The sequence below is a fragment of the Engystomops pustulosus genome, chromosome 8 (genome assembly GCF_040894005.1).
Source record: "Engystomops pustulosus chromosome 8, aEngPut4.maternal, whole genome shotgun sequence".
In the NCBI taxonomy this organism is placed as follows: domain Eukaryota; kingdom Metazoa; phylum Chordata; class Amphibia; order Anura; family Leptodactylidae; genus Engystomops; species Engystomops pustulosus.
In genome coordinates this window covers 92,020,157-92,042,216 of record NC_092418.1, presented here as the reverse complement: position 1 = coordinate 92,042,216, position 22,060 = coordinate 92,020,157, and the positions used below count along the sequence as shown (strand labels likewise).

Genomic DNA, 22,060 nt, shown 5'->3' with positions numbered 1-22,060 from the left:
CACACAATTGGATTTTGGCGCAACTGCACTGGCTTTCATGCTACAGAAATTAGGGGGCGTGCCGACGGATGATCCGACTGATTTGGACTAAGTGCAGGATTTAACTTTCAAATTGTGTCGCAAGATCAAGCACTTGCATGCACCGGGAAGAAGAAGGTGAACTCCGTCGGACCTGAGCGGGGAAGCGACACATGCAGGATATCGGGCGCACGGTCTTAGTGAATTGCAGCAGAGTACATTATCGTCAGACAATGCACTTCTGGTGAACTCCTCTGGACGGGTACCGTATATACTCGAGTATAAGCTGACCCAAGTATAAGCCGAGGCCCTTAATTTTACCACAAAAACCTGGGAAAACCTATTGACGTGAATATAAGCCGAGGGTGGGAAATGCATTGGTCACAGCCTCCCCAGTATATAGCCTGCTGGACCCTGCCCCATAGTATATAGCCAGCACCTGCCCCCACTATACAGCCTGCCAGCCCATATCCCCCAGTATATAGCCAGCCTCTGCCCCAGTATGTAGCCAGCAGTGTGGGAAGCCGGAAAGGTTTTGATATATATTTTTTTACTTGAGTATAAGCTGAATTTGGGTTTTCAGCACATTTTTTTTGTGCTGAAAAACTAGGTTTATACTCGAGTATATATGGTAGGTAAATGTGCCCCATAAAGTATGGACTATAAGATGCACATTTCTATACGATGCACTCCAGACAATATATATATACACTCACCGGCCACTTTATTAGGTACACCATGCTAGTAACGGGTTGGACCCCCTTTTGCCTTCAGAACTGCCTCAATTCTTCGTGGCATAGATACAACAAGGTGCTGGAAGCTCCTCAGAGATTTTGCTCCATATTGACATGATGGCATCACACAGTTGCCGCAGATTTGGCGGCTGCACATCCATGATGCGAATCTCCCGTTCCACCACATCCCAAAGATGCTCTATTGGATTGAGATCTGGTGACTGTGGAGGCCATTTGAGTACAGTGACCTCATTGTCATGTTCAAGAAACCAGTCTGAGATGATTCCAGCTTTATGACATGGCGCATTATCCTGCTGAAAGTAGCCATCAGATGTTGGGTACATTGTGGTCATAAAGGGATGGACATGGTCAGCAACAATACTCAGGTAGGCTGTGGCGTTGCAACAATGCTCAATTGGTACCAAGGGGCCAAAGAGTGCCAAGAAAATATTCCCCACACCATGACACCACCACCAGCCTGAACCGTTGATACAAGGCAGGATGGATCCATGCTTTCATGTTGTTGACACCAAATTCTGACCCTACCATCCGAATGTCGCAGCAGAAATCGAGACTCATCAGACCAGGCAACGTTTTTCCAATCTTCTACTGTCCAATTTCGATGAGCTTATGCAAATTGTAGCCTCAGTCTCCGGTGTGGTCTTCTGCTGCTGTAGCCCATCTGCCTCAAAGTTCGACGTACTGTGCGTTCAGAGATGCTCTTCTGCCTACCCTGGTTGTAACGGGTGGCGATTTGAGTCACTGTTGCCTTTCTATCAGCTTGAACCAGTCTGCCCATTCTCCTCTGACCTCTGGCATCAACAAGGCCTTTCCGCCCGCAGAACTGCCGCTCACTGGATGTTTTTTCTTTTTCGGGCCATTCTCTGTAAACCCTAGAGATGGTTGTGTGTGAAAATCCCAGTAGATCAGCAGTTTCTGAAATACTCAGACCAGCCCTTCTGGCGCCAACAACCATGTGCAACATCCCCCACCGGGGCCTAGCCTTTTCTCGGGGCCTGGAGTCAGCCGGGGCCCGCAGTACCTGAGTGGCTGGCGGTTGCGGCCTAAGCACGCTTGTGTCACGGTGCTTGGTATGGGGAACCGGACGGCTGTCCTACAGCCTGGCAGGTCTCCAGCAGGGTGGTGTTGGCAAGAAATGATGAGGGAGAGGCTGCTATCGCGGATCTCCCTGGGGCAACCCTTTTGTATCTAGAGTATGAGTCTCTGTGTGGTGGACAGGGTGCCCATGAAGGTGACAGCCGTAGTAGCAGGGACCAGACACAGGCAGAGGTTGAACAGAAACACTTACAGTTCTTTATTGGAACCGACAGGAACATCAGCAACGTGCCTTTAACAGAATAGTGGATTGCTGAGATGCAGTTGGAGGAAGCCACAGGAGGTAGATCGCCAGCCTGGATGCAGAGGGCAGGCTGGGAGGTAGCTGTGTCCTAATAGGAAGCTTCAGCTTGTCCTGGAGTGCTTCAGGTATCACCCTTGAAGGTAGGATGATACCCCTTTCCTCACTAACTCTTATCTATTGGCTCCACTCTTCAGAGGCAGGGGCTAGGCTCTTCCTGCTCTGGTATGGTATGCTGGCTGAATAGAGTCTGGACTGGGGTAACCCAGTCTGCTTCTTCTGATCTGAGCTAGGCTAAAACTAGTCTCTTCTAGTGTCCTGCAGACCCTCAGGTCTGACTAGAACTGAACTCTAGAACATTCCTGGCCAGGGGTTTTGTAACCCCCTTGGTCAGGTGGTGGCTGCTCCTCCAATTACATCTCAGCTTACATTGGACAGAATGCAATACAAGTGATTGGACGACAGATCTTGCATCATACAAAACACTTAACTCCTGCCTTGCCAGGCAGGATCTACCACTGCAATGTCCCCTGTGTGATGCAATGACATGCTGTGGGACGTATTTGCAAGCACTCCTTCGCCTTGCATCGGCGAGGGTGTTGCACATGCCACGTTCAAAGGCACTCAAATCACCTTTCTTCCCCATACTGATGCTCGGTTTGAACTGCAGTAGATTGTCTTGACCATGTCTACATGCCTAAATGCACTGAGTTGCCGCCATGTGATTGGCGGATTAGAAATTAAGTGTTAACGAGCAGTTGTACAGGTGTACCTAATAAAGTGGCCGGTGAGTGTATATGTATATATTTTTTTAACAAAAGTGTTTATTAAGTAATCAAAAGTCAGAAATACCAATATTCGAATACACTAAAAACAAAATTCCGCTTATGGTAAAAACTGAGACACATGGGGCACATAGAAAATACATAATTAAAACCCCATACAAAAAACATCAATTTATCTGTCACATATATACAAATCCTTTCTAATTACCCTAGGGTGATATAATTCGATGAAATTCATACTTTCTTGTGCCTCTAACTAGAATTCTAAAGATCCCTTTATTTCTAACGTGACCCATGTACCCTCTTTATCCAACTACCACAAACATTCCTCATATCCGAAGATTAAAGAGAACCCGTCAGGCAAATTAACCCTCTAAACTAAATATATTTTCATAAACTGCCATTAGAAAGCATTGCCTTTATTGTCTCTCTACATGCCTGTAAACTTAAGCAATGAGGTCCTAAAGCTGCATGCAAATGACCTGTGAGATGTCCAATTATCATATTCAAGCAGTCCAGCTAATTCATGAATGGGAGGCACAACCACTCCCCCCAGTGCTTGACTGACAGCCTGTATAATGGTGTGAGGTATAATGGTGTAATAGCTCCTCCATTTGCATCCTGGTGCTGGCACCCCCTGCAGCCTGTGTGTATGAGATACTCCTATACACATGACTGACAGCCTGTATAATGGTGTAATGGCTCCTCCATGTGCTTCCTGGTCCTGGCGCCCCCTGCAGCCTGTGTGTATGAGATCCTCCTATACACATGACTGACAGCCTGTATAATGGTGTGAGGTATAATATTGTAATGGCTCCTCCATGTGCTTCTTGGTGCTGGCGAACCCTGCAGCCGGTGTGTGTATAGGAGAGATACAACAGCTCCAGGCAGCCATGTTATAACAGAAAATGTCAGATTCATGTGCAACATCCCCCACCAGGGTCTAACCTGTTCTCGGGGCATTGAGGCAGCAGGGCCCAGAATACCGGAGTGGCTTGCTGTTACGGCATAGGCAGGCTGATGTACTGGATCTCCCTGCGGCAACCACTTAATGTTTGTAATATATGTCCCTGGGTAATGGATGGGGAGCCTGTGGTGGTGATACAGCCGTATCCAGGGATCAGATGGAGGCAAGGTTGTGCAAAATAACTCACGGTTCTTTATTGGAACAACTGCAGGCAATGACCTAAACGATCTTGTTTCAGATTACTGGAGATTCCGGATTACTGGAGTGGTCATGGAGAGTGATCCTCAGGAGTAGTTTACCAGCCTGGTAGTAGATGCAGGCTGGGATGTAGCCTTGTCCAATCGTGGAAGCTTTAGCTTGTGTCCTGGGAGGAAGTACTATGTGCAGCAATAAAGGTGTGCTACCGACTATCTGTCTCTGTATGCTCTGTCTCTGATCACAGACCTGTGCTCTCTAGTGAGAGCTGGTGGTAAAGAGCTAGGAGCTAACACAGACTCTCGGCTCTGTGTAAGGGCCTTGGACCTAAGAGTCCTAGCCCGTCCATGCCCAGGGGATTTTGTTAACCTGGTCAGGTGCTGGCTCACTCTCCAATCACACTCCAGTGTACATAAAGGAGTACAATTGGTTTTAAATTCACATAACTTAACCCTTGCCTGGACAGGCAGTACCTACAGCTGCTGATGCCTAATAATGACTGCATGATCCCTAAGGTGAGATGCGCAGGCTTACCTGCTGGGGAGCCCCCGATAAAGGGCCTCATTCACAAACACTACTCTATCCCATTGTGTTCTCATCACACCCCGGCCTGGTGCCATAGACCTTCTATTTCAGCCATGATTTGGTGAGGGCTGATCACAGCCACAATAAGGGTAGTGTGCATATACTCAGCATAACTATTAAAGCAGAAGGAAAGGGAAGAAAAAACTGGACAAAGAAACATTTTTCTGCAATAAAGTACACCATTATCATATGTACTATTGATTTATGTAATAAAACAAATTTGCCTTTCACATTTAGTAACTCTTTATAAATTATATATAGATGATTCCCTGAGTTTTATTTTCCTGGGGTGATTTCTAACCTATTTCCTTTTGGGCAAAGCAATGATCTGTGACTACGCTAAAGCTGCAGGTAGTCTGAGACAACCCACCCGTTTCCTCATTGGTTAAAGCTCCTGCTTTGCTTCTGCCTAAGCCAATAGTAACACATGTGAGTGCCTCGGATTACTGTAGTCTATAGCTGCTGCAAAACTGAAGTCACAGCTTACAACGCAGGGAGCCGAGCACATTCAGAACATTGTAGACCTAGGTAGAAAGCAGAAAACATTATAAGCAGCTTGCTAATGGGTTCCATATAATATGAATATATCTGCACTTTATAATTGCTAAATATGAGCTGCGAAAATCTGGCTAAAGAATAAAGAACATGAGATCCTACTTTGTAGCCTAGAAGCCAATTTCTACCTTCAGCTATCACCATATTAATCTTCATTAAAAAAAAAAGATTTTTAATTAAGTACTTTTGCCTTCACAACTGTCAAAGATTATCCCAACAATCCTTCTGACTTTTCCCAAACGAAACAAAACTTCCAAGCTGTTTGCTCCCCTAATTCCGGATGTACTGCTGATGTGCGAGTTGCTTGTATCTGTCAGCACGGAGATGAACGCCTATGACAGCAGAAAATGATGCCTTGTCAAACTCTGAAAAGGGCTAATGAAAACTTTGCAGCTGCCAAACATAGCCAGGACCAGTGGCCTGTAAATTGCAATATTCAAGCGAAAAGTCACAGATAATCCAAATCCTGCAGAGCAGAACATTCCGCACAGAAAGTTCTCCTTTAACAAAAAAAAAGAATGTTATTTCTTCCATTTCACTTCTACTTTTCAGCAGAGCGCGGAGTCTCTGACCTCATTTACTGCAGCTACACAAATTTCAACTACTACAGGAGATAGGAATATAAAGCGTAGTGCAGTGAATAGACCCTGTGGAAGAGCATTCACTGCCTGTGATATTAACTATTTCAGCAATGTGGAATAATAATAAATGATCATCAATATATGTATTTATTGTTTTAAAATGTGGGCCCACAATACCTTGCTGGCAGTTACCTTAACCCCTTCAGGACAGCAAATTTTTCATTTTTTTTGTATTTCTGATTTCTCTGCATTTAAAAAAACCACAACTTTTTTCACACCGATCCATATGACTGTTTGCTTTCCTAGTGTCAGTACCGTATAAACTTGAGTATCAGTCAACCAGAGGCACAGAATTTTACCACAAAAAACTGTGAAAATTAATGACTAAGGTAGGAAATGCATTGTTCACAGCCTTCCCCACCAATGAAATGGCCAGCAGCCTCCCTCAGTAATGTAATTCCCAACAGCCTCCCCCAGTTATGTAATGTCCAGCAGCCTCCCCCAGTAATGTAATTCCTAGCAGCCTCCCCCCAGTAATGAAATGTCCAACACCCTTCCCCAGTAATGTAGTTCCCAGCAGCCTTCCCCAGTAATGAAATGGCAAGCAGCCTCCCCCAGTAATGTAATTCCCAGCAGCCTACCCGGGTAATGTATTGCATAGCAGCCTCCCCCAGTAATGTATTACATAGCAGCCTCATGAAATGGCCAGCAGCTTCCCTCAGTATGTAATGCCCTGCAGCCTCCCTGAGTAATGAAATGCCCAGCAGCCTCCCCCAGTAATGTATTGCATGGCAACCTCCCCCCAGTAATGAAATGCCCAGCAGCCTCCCCCAGTAATGTAATTACCAGCAGCCTACCCCATCAATGTAATTACCAGCAGCCTCCCCCAGTAATGTAATTCCCAGCAGCCTACCTCTTTAATGAAATGGCCAGCACCCCCCCTCCCCCAGTAATGAGAAGCCCAGAAGCCCCCCTTCACTATTGAAATGTCCAGAAGCCGCTCCTTACTAATGAGAATGTTCCCCTTACTAATAAAATGTCCAGCACTTTCCCCCACTAATGAAATGCCCATCAGCCTCCCCACACTAATGAAATGCCCTGCTGCCCCCCCCCCTCAATTAAAATGCAGAGCAGCCTCCCCCAGTAATGAAATACCCAGAGGCCTCCCAACTCAGTGAAAGTGCACAACATGGGATAATTATTTTAATATTTTAATAGATCTGGCATTTTTGGAAGCTGGGCTACCTAAAATAATTTATTTATTCAGTTATATGTACATTCTAGTGATAAGTAATTTTCCTACTTTCATTTTTTTTTTTTTTTTACAGTTTTTTGGCCCCCAGGTTGTATGAACCCTAGGGGGTCTGATTGTTCATACAATAACCTGTATTACTACTGTATTGCCATAGATTGCCCTTGTCATTGCTGTCCCCTTCTTCTCCTCTCTACATCTGTCTACTTTAAAGGACATCAATCACCAGATCAAGTGTTGTAAACCAAGCACACTGACATACAGGTGCGTGCCCCCTCAGGCAGGATCCACTCTTCTTTTAGCTTCTTATGAACTGGTTTTTACAAAAAAATGGCTTTTAAAATAATCTTTAAGTCTGTTTTTAATAAAATTTAGGGCATAGGACATACACACCAGTATGTCAGTGTGCTTGGTTTACAATCCTTCATCCTGGTGGTAGATATCCTTTAATAACGCGGAATCTAAGCATCTCCGAGTGTCTTTTTTAAGGGTGACAGGTCCTCTTTAAAATATATTTTTGGAGTTTTGCTTTCAGCAAAAAATTCTTTGTTTAGATATTGCATTTGGTCAGAAAATTATTCCACAACCTACCAGGGGTAGATTAAGGTTACCATACCATACGGGCCCTGGGCTGTATGAATATTATAGCCCCTACAAGTCTGAGATTCACATCCTACATCAAGCTTCTTGGGATATAGAGGATGTGTCCCTTCCACCTCTTTTCAATCTGCGGCTTCAGGACCTTTGGAAAACCTTCAAAGGTCTTGAAATGGCTCTTGTGTGCACGTGTATTGAGAGCATGAATAGATATATGAGGATTTCATGGTTGAAGGTCCTTTTCAGTATTTTGGTTTGGGCCCCCTAAAAGTCTTAGGCCCCCGAGCTACCACCCAAAACTCCTATATTATAATCCACTACTGCAACCTACAATCAATGATTTTTCAAATACATTTTATTAGCTCCAATTTTTTGTTTTAGATTTTTTTTTTTAAACTTCCAGTAAAAGCCTAGATGTGATGGAAGCCTTATAGTATTTCATAACCACAGACGCAATGTATTATGCTGTGAACAGTGTCCAAACGAAGGTGTTGTCATTTACCTCGCTTCAATGTCACAGCTGGCAGGAGAAAATGTGTCATGCTGTCACAATAAGACCAATGGCACGCTCCATTGCCTGCCATTTGCTGTTACACTAAGCAATCTGCCTAATTACATCCATTCGGCAGCTAATAGTTTACAACAGGCAGAATGATATCACTTTCGACCTCTAAAATGGGAGTAGTAGGAAACCTGGACATGAAATATAACAATGTTGTGCATCACATTTGTTTAGCGGTATTGACTTAGCTATGCCCGGTGATTCAATCCTTCTAGGTATTTCCGAATATTCTATAATGAACAGATTGTGTAATCAGACCGTACAAAATGATTTCTAATAGGTGCAATTAGCCGCTGCTCGGGAACACCTGTCCGTGCTAGCGTACGGCAGCACTCCAGGCAAAACGCGTGTTCGGCTTACCAGAGGCCGGGGTGGTGATGGATTTCATTAAGAACGCATAAACTTTTGTAAACTATATGATAAACTATTCTAGAAACAGGAAATATAATCAGCCATCTGTTAGGGGGGGGGGTGTCTCTCCAGCGAACGTTTACGTGTGAGGCCGTGATATATGGAGCGCAGAGCAGGGCTCTATGTTATACATCTGTCTTCTGGTGTTTAAGTTGCATCGGAAAATCATTGCATCTGAATATATTCAGGATTTTATTAGCATTGTAATGTAGGCAGGGGCATAACTAGGAGAGGCTGGGCCCCATAGCAGATTTCTGCATGGGGCCCCCCTTCCCCTTAAAAAATATATATACATATGAAGGCTGCATTCACATAAACGTATGCCCGTCCAGCTATAGCGTGGCAGGCACACGTCTGGCACGCTGGAGAGGAGGAGAGGTGATCGCGGCTCACCCCTCTCCTCTCCTTAGAAAATAGAGTCGCATGGTCGTTCTTACGGCCAAAGATAGAGCATTCTATCTCTACAGCGGCCATGGCTCGAAACAGTGAGCACTCGTTGTGCTCACCGTACCGAGCCCAGGCGCTATAGACACCTATGAGGGAAGTATATCCGTCAGCAAATTTGCAGCCAACTGTACGTCCCCCATACGTTCTTGTGAATGTATCCTTACAGACATGTTTGTACAATTACACACATTTATACACTGATATATTCACACCTTTATATACTTATATACACTCAAAATTCTACACTCCCTAACTCGCACCCATATACAAGTATGCACACACATTTATGCACTCATATACATTATACAGAGTATATACAAACTCATACAGTATATAAACACATACAGTATACACATTATATATATATATATATATATATATACACACATATGGGAAATGCACACACACATTCAGTACATAGAGCATATTCATACATACCATATACACGGCATATACAAAAACACACATACATAATATATATGCATATATTGCACATATATATGCTTATATAAATATATGTGTGTATAAATACAGTATTTACAGCATCTATGCATATATACACAGTTTATGCATCTATACACGGTATATGCATCTATACACATATACACAGTAAATGCATATATACATATATACACACAGATAAAAACATATGTATATACTTACCTTTCAGGATGTTTAGGGGCTGTATGGGTGACCACCTGGCCGTGGCGTCAGGCGGGTGTTCAAATGGGTGTTTGGGGGGTGGCGCTGGCGTTCGGGCAGGGGGGCATGTTTTGCTTGTTCTGGAGGTCGATCTTCGATTGTGCCATAGGGGGTGGGGGAGACACAGAGACACAGAGGGCCCCGGATCACTGCATCCTGGGGCCCCTGAATCTCAAGGGCCCCATAGCAGCCGCTATGGCTGCTATGGCGGTAGTTACGCCACTGGACTGGACTGAAACATTTTTCAGGTTTAGAATTTACATATTTACATATTAATTTACATAATCATTTACATATTATTACTAAAATAAAGTATTTATAGGTTAGGTTGAAGGATTATTAAATTACTGATTACGGGAGAGGCAACAGGAGGAATCTACCATCACATCTACTTCTGATTCCTCATGGTAGGTTTCCTTTAAGATTTACATGTACTCCTCTCTGCTCTGTTCCTTCTTTATTTTTATCGCTTATACATTTACTATGAGACATTAATCTAGAAGATACAAAAAACTTCCTAAACTCTGCGTTAGCATTTTGTTAGAAGTAAAGAAGAAATGGAATGTGACTGCTTATTTGACTGGTTAATTGAACATCTGTTAATTCAAGGGCAATTTGGTGTCAAGAAGGTTGAAATTTGCAGAGTAGGGGAAGAAAGTAAGTCAGGAAGCAACAGTGTCTAACATATACTGTATACGTTTGATATTCCACGCATTTACAATATGCAATTACTAAAAGTTGGAGGAGATGATTTTGCATCTTGTATTTTTGCAGTGAACATTGTGCACAATAATTTCATTATCCCATTGGTAAGGGGCTTAATATTTGTCATAGCCTGGTTTGCCTATATGATACTACAACTATTTACATTTTATGTAGGGTCATCTAGTGTGTCAATATACCAGATTCATGATTTCTGGCGCCCGTTCTTCAAGAATCTGTTGCCCGTTCTTCATTAATCTGGCGCCTGTTCTTCATGAATCTGTTGCCCCTTCTTCATGAATCTGGCGCCCATTCTTCAAAAATCTGGTGCCCGTTCTTCATAAATCTGGCACCCATTCTTCATGAATCTGGCACCCGTTCTTCATGAATCTGGCGCCCATTCTTCATGAATCTGGCGCCCATTCTTCATGAATCTGGCGCCCATTCTTCAAGAATCTGGTGCACGTTCTTCATTAATCTGGCACTCGTTCTTCATGAATCTGGCGCCCCTTTTTCTAGAATCTGGTGCCCGTTCTTCATGAATCTGGCACCCGTTCTTTATGAATCTGGCGCCCCTTTATGAATCTGGCGCCCATTCTTCAAGAATCTGGTGCCCGTTCTTCATTAATCTGGTGGCCGTTCTTCAAGAATCTGGTGCCCGTTCTTCATTAATATGGCACCCGTTCTTCATGAATCTGGCGCCCTCTGCACTGCTCCGTGTGACACAATTGTTTTGGACTCTGCATGATAAATGCGGCGCACGGTCCGACTGTCTGAGGGATACTTCAATTGGTCCTCCTAGTGGTGACTGCTGGCTGCAAGAATTTTCTTAAAGGAAATCTACCACCACGGATCTAGCTATTAAGGTAGATCCGGTGTTAGGTGCATCTAACATATGTAAGGATAGCCCTTTTTAGGGCTAATCCTTTAGTCCCCTGTATCTTTTGTAATCTTTCATCAAGGAATATGCTGATTAAAGATTACACAAGATACAGGGGATTAAAGGATTAGCCCCTCAAAGGGCTATCCTTACATACATTAGATCCACCTACCTACCGGATAAACCTGAATAGGTAGATCCGTGGTGGTAGGTTTCCTTTCATGACATTCTATGTCTATACAAACAATATGAAGTTCTCTTTGAATCAAGCAGGCAATGATCCATATACAACATTAGAGATATTAATCATCACAGACTTTTATACCTAAAAATAACAAATAGAAATACAGCCTTACAGTGATACAATGATGTGAGAGTTAAAACAATAAGAGAGTTGTTTCAAGATAAATTTGAGCTTTATGGGCAGTTTCATAAATTGAATAAGTCAGTTTTATGCTAATAGTTACTTCCCGATGTCTGTTCTCAAATAGCAATAATCTACATATTGAGTGAAAAATAAATTATGTACCAGTTCTCGGAAAGAAGCCCATCAATTACTAACATGAGATCAGTCACAGACCTGACACCTGCCTCACTTTATGGAGGGCTATATATGGTCACTTGTGTTATTGCCTGGCACAGTCTGATATTACTATGTAGCTCATGGAACGGTATGCTTGAATTATTAGGATTAGCAGAATATTTTAGGACATCTCATCTTCTTTGTGGGTGTTATGTTCCCGCAAATCCTATGATAGTAGCACTAACACAAAAATATATAGTAGCTGAATGCAGTCTTCCCTGTCATTAAGCAGAGAACAGGAGTAGAATATACGAGTGCTTTAATATCACTATGCACAAAAAAAATAGTATGAAACGGGTTTGCCCATGAAAAAAATTCTCAAATTTTAACCCCCTAGTGATGTTTACACAATGAATATTTGTTACATTTGTAACCCCCTTACTTTACAATTTTACTAAGTTGTATTGCTGTTTTCGCTGCTATCACTCAGTGTCCAGAGTTCAGACGGGGACTCTCTAAGCAGACACTTAATGATTCCTCTAGTGCTGTGAGATGCTGTGTTCTGACAATGTGCTTAGATTATCAGTGAAGTATTGGAGAAATGTCTAAATGAATGGCGCACTCAGGTATAAAGAAAAATGGCAGAGACAAAACAAAAGCGCTCATAGGGTAGTATTGCTAGGTAACGGGTATTTTGTATGGTTATGTAGTTGCTCACCTGGTCGAGATTAATGAAGAAGGCACAACTCTAGTGTTCGTTTGAGGTGGCAATGGTCGTGGCAGTGGCAGCCGATGTTTCAATATGTTCTCCAAACACAGGGGACTAGGCCGGTTGGAGTCTGGGAGTCAGATCGAGAAGAGCAGAAACGGTAGGCGCACAACGAGACCGAGTATATATTTTTTCCAAATAGGTTTATTATTAATAAAAGGATAGGTCACATATCATCACAACGCGTTTCGGGGAACCGAGGTCCCCTTTTTCAAGTGGAAGAAAATTCTGTAGATTTGGTAAGGGACAAGTAAACATGAAAATGAGAGTCAAAAGCAATAATAATAAGAAAAAGTACAATAAATACAATAAATAAAAATGGTACAATAAATGAAAGGCATTATAATTGAAGGCTATCCAAAGACAATGCATGCTAATGTGAGAGACCATTACAATTGGGGCCTATCAATGGTAAGGTAAGTACAATTGTAGATCTGTGGGTCTATATACAAATATAAAATTAATTTCCATATGTAGATATAAATGTAAATATAGGTATAAAAATGACAAGTACAACATTTCATATAAAAATAAATATAAATAAATTCATAAATAAATAAATAAATAGATAAAAGCCATAAAAATCTATGGGTATTTTATAGAGACCGATATCATATTTGGATTCAGTAAATAGAACAGGTATAAAAATAATAATAAATTCCATGTAGATGATAGAGAATGGCCATATAAGTAGATGAAGGTAGGTGAAGTTAATGGTAGTTTATATATATCGCAGACAAGCTGTGTGTAAGTGGGCTGAATAGTATCTGAATAGTCATGGGTCTTACCGGTCTCCGGACGCTGCTGGAGTGCGCGCGTCTCTACTGTTTCTGCTCTTCTCGATCTGGCACTCAGGTATAAGCAATGGACATATGAGTAATTCTGAATATTTATTAACAAGGTCTTAACGTTATAACGCGTTTTGGGGTGAAGTACCCCTTTTTCAAGTGGAAAAGACTGGTACTGTGGACAAAGAGCATCAGACTCCAGAGCTAGCTCTCTCCCATCAAAACTAAGTCTCTCTCCAATCAATCCTTCTGTCTGTCCCAGCTCAATAGTCCAGTGCCATCACTCTTTGCCAATACTACATCTCATTCTGAACTCTGTTCTCCTCACCTCCCTCTTTTTCCCAGCTCACTTAAAATTTCGTAATTTCTCCCTGAGACCAATCTCTCTGCTTAAGGACTACCTCAATTCCTTAAATAACTCCTGACACAACAAGCTTAGTCGGGGAAATTTACTTACCCGGTCCGCGGAGTTCACCAAAAGTGCATTGTCGTCTCCAATGCACTCTGCCACGATTCCTAAGAACGCGCCAGATATCCTGCATGTGTCGCTTCCCCGCTCAGGTCTGACAGAGTTCACCTTCTATTTTGTAGTGCATGGGTTTGTGACACAATTTGAAAGTTTAATCCCAGTTCGAATCAGTCAGATCGTCAGACGGCCCACCCCTGATTTGTGTCACATGAAAGCCAGTGAGGCTGCGCCAAAAAAAGGATCACATGCACCAAAATCCCAGCGCAAACACTTATTAAATACCTGTCAAAACCATGCAATCCCCGAAAAAGGTGCAAAGTCCAACAAAGGTGAGCAGCGGGACCCTTAGTAAATGAGCCCCAGTGTCTCCAATCTTTCTCCAGACCAAAGCCCCCTCCACTTGCTCATTATATCCTAATACATTGGCAAGTGCTGAGTGATGAACCAAGCCGCCACTATATTCCACCTTTATATTAAACTCAGACTCAATCACCTCTCTGTACCCCTTCACCAATGGATGTGGTGCTATGAAGAGCGGAGGTGGGCTTACATCCCTTCTATGGGCTTATCACTGAAGGCATATTGTGCTCCTCACTGGCTGGCTATGTTGGCTCATGTACCTGCTTGCCTCCACCCAGACAGGTCTCAAGAAGCCTATATCCTATACAGGCGGTCACCTACTTAAGAACACCCGACTTACAGACGATCCCTAGTTACAAACGGACCTCTGGTAATTGGTCATTTACTGTAATTTCGCCGTGGGCTACAATAATCAGCTGTAACAGTTATCACAGGTAGCTTTATTGTTGATCCTGGTCCTGCAGAACCTATCTTGTACGTAACCCAAGGCCTATACATTCTGGGTTGGTTAGTTCACAAGAGATTTTCCGGAGGCCATTGTAATTTACTACAGCAATACCCCAAAGTGAATATTGGTTACTGTCTGTTGCACATATGCACCCCTGGACAATTATCTTCTGTTTTCTGATGTGTTCACCGGAAGTGGCAACTACTAAGTAACCCGCATCCCCACCATCTTCCCAATATTCTGCAAAATATCCACTCATTGAGCTTTAACTCACTGTCTGATAAATAGAAATCTGTACAAATCCATGAAAAAGTTGTACCACTTCCCTTTGATTAACTTGTTTGGAGTCGGTTTAGTAAGTACTACTGCATTGACCTATTATTCTGAAATCTTATAGTGGGAATAACTGTACAGGGATCTGCTGCCATTAGGTCTGTTGCCCTGTAAGTAGCCCCCACAGTCCTAACCATTATTCCTCTTACTGCTTTATGCTCATAGTTTCTAGCCATGAACACATAAGCCTCCTTCTTTTAATACTTACAGTCTTATATTCCCGATGGTGAAAAATTAAGTGACTTGGCCAAGGTCACTAGAAGCTAACTAAGGAATCGATCCAGACTCCTCTGCTCAAATTCAGTGTCACAGTCTCCGGAGCTGACAGCTGTGCTATTCCATTTCCCATCTAGAACGAATTGTATTCAATAGACTCACACCTGCTAACATGCCTCATGACAAGGATAGAAAGGTAATTTTCTACCTGAAGTACATGACTTGTGTTATAGGAAATTCAGTAATCAGTTACGAGAATTTGCACAAAAATGTAAATTTTTTTCCCCTAGATAGGTGCAGCACTGGTGACATTCATGATATTGGTTTCCTTGGTCATTTGGACTTGGTAGATTTAATTCTGTAAGAATTTTATGTAGTCCTCACCATTCCTGCGTGATTCCAAATTGTGGTACCAAATCTTTGGTACCTTGTATGCTAATGGAGCTGACTACTGTCATGTGGGTGGGACTGGGATGGAGCCCGCAACTGTCCACTAGACTTTAGAGAGTCCAACTCTCAACCTTAGACCTTATTGAGCCCAATTCTCAACCTTAGGCCTTGGGGAGCCCAACTCTCAACCTTAGGCCTTGGGGAGCCCAGCTCTCAACCTTAGACCTTAGAGAGCCCCACTGTAAACCTTAGGCTTTAGGGAGCCCAGCTCTCAACCTTAGACCTTAGAGAGCCCCACTGTAAACCTTAGGCTTTAGAGAGACCAGCTCTCAACCTTAGACCTTAGAGAGCCCCACTGTAAACCTTAGGCTTTAGGGAGCCCAGCTCTCAACCTTACACTTTAGAGAACCCAACTCTCAAATATAGAGATTAAAAAGTATTTAAAAGCCCCAAACCCCTTAATTAGCAAAACAGAAGAACCTATCACTACAAGTGATAGGTGACTACAAGTGACGCGTTTCGGACTAATGAATACGGTCTGAAACACATCCATTTTTCCTGGTAGTGATCACTACTAAGTGCCATGAGCCATGCACTTATGTCTGCGCCATAATGTCATATCCACGTTGTCAATATTGTACAAATATCCTAACCCCAATGCAATTTCTACTTTATCTGGGTAACAGATCTATGAAATGTGGTAACTTTAGGATGGAGTCCATGTTTTGTCAATTGTTTTTGTGCTCCTATTGGTGTAGATTTGGCAGATTTAGGAAGCATAATTTGATAACATGCCATGTATATTCCTCCACTTTGATGGGTCCATGGATAGTCCTTTGCAGTCTCATTGACACATGGACCTTTAACACTGAGTAAGCCCTAAGAGACACACCATATGTGTGGAGTTCATCACCCTGAACCCTATTTGCTAATGTGACCGGCATATCCCAGTTCTCACTTTACAAATAAGAACATAATTATTAGCTGCTCTATAAAACATCCAAAAGTAATTTAAAAATAAACCCCAAAAAATCCCTGACTGACTTACCAACTGCTGGCTCTATTGAACCACAGTTTTTTCATCTGTTCCGCAGATGTTTGTTTGGGAGCGGGCAGATGGCCAAATCTGCAAAAAATTGGCAAATTCGAGTGCAATTCAAGCAAAGAAATTGCACAGTTACTACAAGATTTGTATCCTGCAGTCAATTTATAGTTTAAATATGTTTTTGATAATGTATCACTTACCACATATGTCACTGTATCATATATCGTTAACCTCAGCCCGTTATGCATAAGTGAAGCTCATCTATATTGTAGGTTTTTACTTACTGTCTCTGACATAACACATGGTTTGGGTAATTTTTTGTTATCTTTGTAATTTAGGAGAATTGGGGTAGTAATGTTACATAATAGGGTTTGTTCAATATTCTAGTTTTTTGGAACACACCCAAGTTAAGCAATCAGGTCCCATTAGAATATAGTGGAAGCTTTATGTCTTTATACATTGCAGCAGAGATCTTCAGCACTGTCTCCTCACCATCGGTTATGTGCTAAGATACTATAATCCTTAGGTGACAAGCACAGGCAGAGGAAGAAGGGTCCACTTCAGTGCTACATTTTAAGGACCTTGGGTTGACCTATTTGAAGGTCCTGGAAAGGCTGCTGTTTACATATGTGTCAGGAGTGTACAGGGCTGGATCATCTTCTCCCTATTACATTTACAGGTCATTGTTGGTTGGTTTAGGTGACCAATGGTCCTCCAGAGGTTTGGGGCCCTGGGTGGCCACCCAAATTGCCCATATTGTAACACACTACTGGTTCTGCTTGATGCTTAGGCTCCATCATGATGTTTGAGAGTAGCCCCAATTTGAGAGCCTCCTGTGTTCTAGTGAACCAGGCCATGCCTTAGTATGTCACATAACAATAATAATTGTTTATTTTATATAGCCCCTACAGATTACACAGCGCTGAACAGAGCTTTGCCAAATTGGTAACTGTCCCCATGGGTCTCACAATCTAATCAACCTACCAGTATGTTCTGGAGTGTGGGAGGAAACCGGAGGACACGGAGGAAACAAACGCAAACACATACATAACATACTGTACAGTATCATAGCTTTTTTGTATGATTTCAAAAAGGAGACCAACGAAGTGCAAATTGTAAATATATTCCAAGCAGGAGGCCTGAAATGCATCTACTTTGTTTTCAGATTCAATGAGATCAGATGTGGGAGAAACCAGAATATATTGACACCTCTCAATCAATAACCCTATCAGCTGCTTGTATCTGCTCTCTCATATAAAAGGAATAAGATAGTGGTGTGTTCTCTCGGAGGGGACACGTCTCGTAGCTATCCGTGCTCTTAGCGATCCTTCCAATCTTCTCCCCTTCCATTATTCAGTGTCAATACTATTGGATTTGAAATTGCATTGTCACCTCGTGTAATGGGTAAGAAAGGATGACAAACGTCAAGGCAAGTCATGATGGACCTGCCACCTCTTCTGACATGTCTGTTTTAGTAGATAATTGTACTACCCATTAAATAACAATTCTAGAATATATTTTTGCCAAACTCTACAATGTGCTGTTCCTCTGTCATTCCTATTAGACATCTGTGGATAAATTGACAACTGAGTGTTACCATCTTCTTTCGTTTTGGGTGTAATCCAGTTTTGTGAAGTGGCATTTAATGTAGAATGAAAAAAATTGACCATCTTGTTTAGTTGTGTGGTACGGTACAACTCCATGTAGGTTTGATCAATAGTAGCGGTGAACGCTGCTCGCCATGTTTGCATCCGGGAAATAGGTCAGTCGAGCTATAATCTTTTACTGAGCAGTAGAGTCTGTCCAAAGCCAAGAACTAGATTCTACCTTTTAGTGCTTACGTCCGGAATCGGGAGCCTGACTTTGTATGCTGCGCATGCACAAGATTTAAACTGTGTGGCAATCACGGCATCAAAATAGATGGGGAGCAACAAAAAGCTGAGAGGAGGTTTTTACCATGATGACACCATGTTGATGGCTCTATGAAACGCCCATATGACTTGGTATGCCTGACTGGCAAATAGCAAAATAAAGTTTTAGAGTCAATTTCACTGATGACTCTTTATCAGTGTACAAGTTTCAGTTATTTGTATTGTAAGTTGCAGGGACCTGTACTTTAGTTCATAGGTCAAAGCACTATGGGGCACAATTATTAAGGGTCCGCGGAACGCATTTCCATCGGGTTTCGTGAATTTTTCCGTTTTGCACCTCATTTAACTGGGGATTTTGGTGCACGTGATTTTAGTGCATCGGTGCCGGCTTTCAAGTGACACAAATCGGGGTGCAGGCCGTCGTTCTGGGCCCATTGTTTATGAATCTAGCGCCCCCTGCACTACCCTGACAGAATGCATCACTTTTTTTCATGCACATTTAACGTGGGGCGTGCAATACACTTCTGTCGGACTTTGCATGATAAATGTGACGCACGGTCCGACAGAGAACCGAAACGCTACTTTCAGTGCAGAAATTTTTTTCGTATAAATTTTTTAATTGTTTTTCAGGGGTACAGAAGGGAAAATTGGGGTGGGGAGTCAAGATTATCATTACAATATGACATTTCTGGTTACAAAACATATTACTCTACATATCTACATTGAGTTAACATTAAAGAAAATTCTGCTTTTGTCGCATCCGTTCTTTCTTAATACATCCCTGTTTGTTTGGGTGGATGGGGGGGATGGTAATGTAGGGTGGATGAGGACGGGTGGGTAGGGTGGGAGGGTTGCAGGGGGGATACAGTGCAGAAATTTGTGTCGCATGATACAAAACAGTCAAGTGCGACACATATGTGGTGCAGACACTTCTAAAATACCTGTGCAAGCAGTATGCACAGAAAAGAACTTGCAAAGTCCGACAGAAAACTGGTGCAGGCCCATAGTAAATGTGACAATATATCTTTCTGACCTGGTAGGTAGAGACCTAGCTGCTATGACTATTTCCTACCCCTCATCTCTGCTAAGAGCTTGTATGTAATCTGATAATTCCGCGAGCTTTGGTCCATCTTTCTAGCAAGAGAGAATTCAACAGAAATGTATTTAGTGAAAAGTGGAGAGAAAGAGGGAGGATGATAACAGCCAAAGTAAGTGCAGAACTTAGCATTTGCATCTGATAAATGACTATTCAAGTGATGACAGATGGGAGGTCCTCTCTGGCCATAGGGCTAAGTGCAGCTGCCTTGTTTTCCCTATGGTTAAAGTGGAATCATCAAGTTGCAGACTGGCCTCATAACATCCTCACACTGGCCTCATAACATCCTCACACTGGCCTCATAACATCCTCACACTGGCCTCATCACATCCTCACACTGGCCTCATCACATCCTCACACTGGCCTCATCACATCCTCACACTGGCCTCATCACATCCTCACACTGGCCTCATCACTTGCAATATTTTATAATCTCATACTCAATATCATGTACAGGCGGTCTCCGACTTAAGGACACAACATAACATTTGGAAAATCTAATTGGCACAGGGACAAAAAAGTTTTGTTCTGGAGTTAAAATGATAAAATGTACCAGTTCTGACTTGCATACAAACCTAAAGAACCTTGTACGTAACCTGGGGACTACCTGTATATAAATGTGATGTTTTAGCTTGGCACACTGTTGTCGTGGCTTCTATTTTTAAAGGATTTATGACCAATATGATGACTCTCAATAACTAATGCAGGGTCCATCAAGTTTTGCATTATTTTTATAGTATAGAATAGCACAGCATGCTGCACAATACTAGATAACATAAACCTAATAGAGCAGAAGTGTATTAAGAGGCTGTCGCCTTTCATTTGAGGTTGAATGGAGATTAATAAGCCCCGTCTTACATATAGCAATGCCAATACATCTTGTTATAGTTATGTCACATTGTTATTAAAGGGGTTGTATAGGTTTAAAAAGTAATGACTGTTTCTTGCTTCAACTCGATTTCACTTTATTGAGCTGCAATACCAGACACAACCCATTAGCGGGTGTGGTGCTATTTCTAAAAACAGCCATGTCTTATCTTTAAAAAGGACCTGTCACCCTTGAAAATGGCACTAGGAGCTGCTTACTAAAGTGCCACAACAGTCGCAGCAGTGTTACACTGCTAGAGTTATCAGAAAACTCCGATAACGTTAGCAGACACTGCCGCAATGTACACTAGAAAAGCCGGACCGTTCTCAAAGCGGTCCGGCGTATTCATGAGGGGGTGGGGCTAGGGGCGGTGACTGGCACATGACAGTCAAACTCGGCCCATGGAGTGGGCGGGGCAGTCCGGGGAAGAGGCAGCTCCTTGCTTTGGCGTTTCTAGTGTACATCGCAGAGAGGTTGTGTGAATGTATAATATATTGTGCTGATAATGATCTGTCTTTCTTTCCAGAAACCCTCCACCCACAATACTTCATCCAGATCAATGGTCCAGAGCATTCAGTCACTTTATTGCACAGTAAGTTGCTAATAAGTAATACACTTTTATAATGACTCAATCTGTAGGAGTCAATGTTTATAGCTTTTTATCTATGAGTTAATGCATCTTTTAAAAAGAACCCCTCAATTAGGATGTTATAGAAAAATCAATTTTAGGAATCCCCAGATACTTAATGGGGTTGTTCTAGGAAAACACTCTTTTTCCATCTTTCTTTTACTACTAACCGATTCAAAGGACATCAACTACCAGGATGAATGATTGTAAACCAAACATACTTGCATGGTGTTCTTTTAGCTTATTAGGCCCCCCCCTTTTTTTTAAGGGTTTTAATTATGCAAATCAGCCTGAGGGGCTTCAGGCCCCATTAACATATATGGAGCCCCAAGCCGCTCAGGGTCATTTGCATAATTTTATTTTGTAAAAAATAAGAGCAGATCCTACCAGAGAGGGCACACACCTGGATGTAAGTGTGCTTGGTTTACAATCCTTCATCCTGGTGATAGATGTCCTTTAACGCTGACCTCTCTATTTCCTTCTGTGGTCCCACCATAACTTCAATGCAGCAGGCCCGCTGTCTTGGGCTTATGTTTGACTCAAATTTTTCCTTTACCCCATACTTTTAGTCACTCTTGCACCTCAAAAACCTCTCCAGAAAACTCCCTTTCCTGACCAGGACAACATCTGAAATTCTAATCATGGCTCGAATTCACTCGCCTCAACTTTTGTAAATCCTTTCTAATCGGTCTTCTACTTACTTAACTCTTTCCTGTACTCTACTCCTCTCAATGCAGAATGTACACTTGTCATTCAATCCAGATACTACACAGATGCCTCCAGTCTGTGTCAATGGACTGCTCTGGTTAAGTATGGCCCCAACGCTAGGCTGTATCCACCAGGCACATACGAGGTGTCACCCCATGTTGCTGCTCTGAAATAAATCCAGAGAGTCAGGGTCTACAGTGAACTGTTTCCTTTTTTAC

At 42.5% G+C, this 22,060-nt stretch overlaps 1 protein-coding gene across 1 annotated transcript in view; it reads left to right on the top strand.

The window, feature by feature from the left end:
• MYO3B (myosin IIIB) overlaps positions 1-22,060 on the top strand; it is a 250,467-nt gene that overhangs the window by 64,966 nt on the left and 163,441 nt on the right. Inside the window, exon 8 of the mRNA XM_072121763.1 lies at positions 21,033-21,098. Coding sequence (XP_071977864.1) covers positions 21,033-21,098 — 66 coding nt within the window. The remainder of the gene's footprint in view (positions 1-21,032; positions 21,099-22,060) is intronic.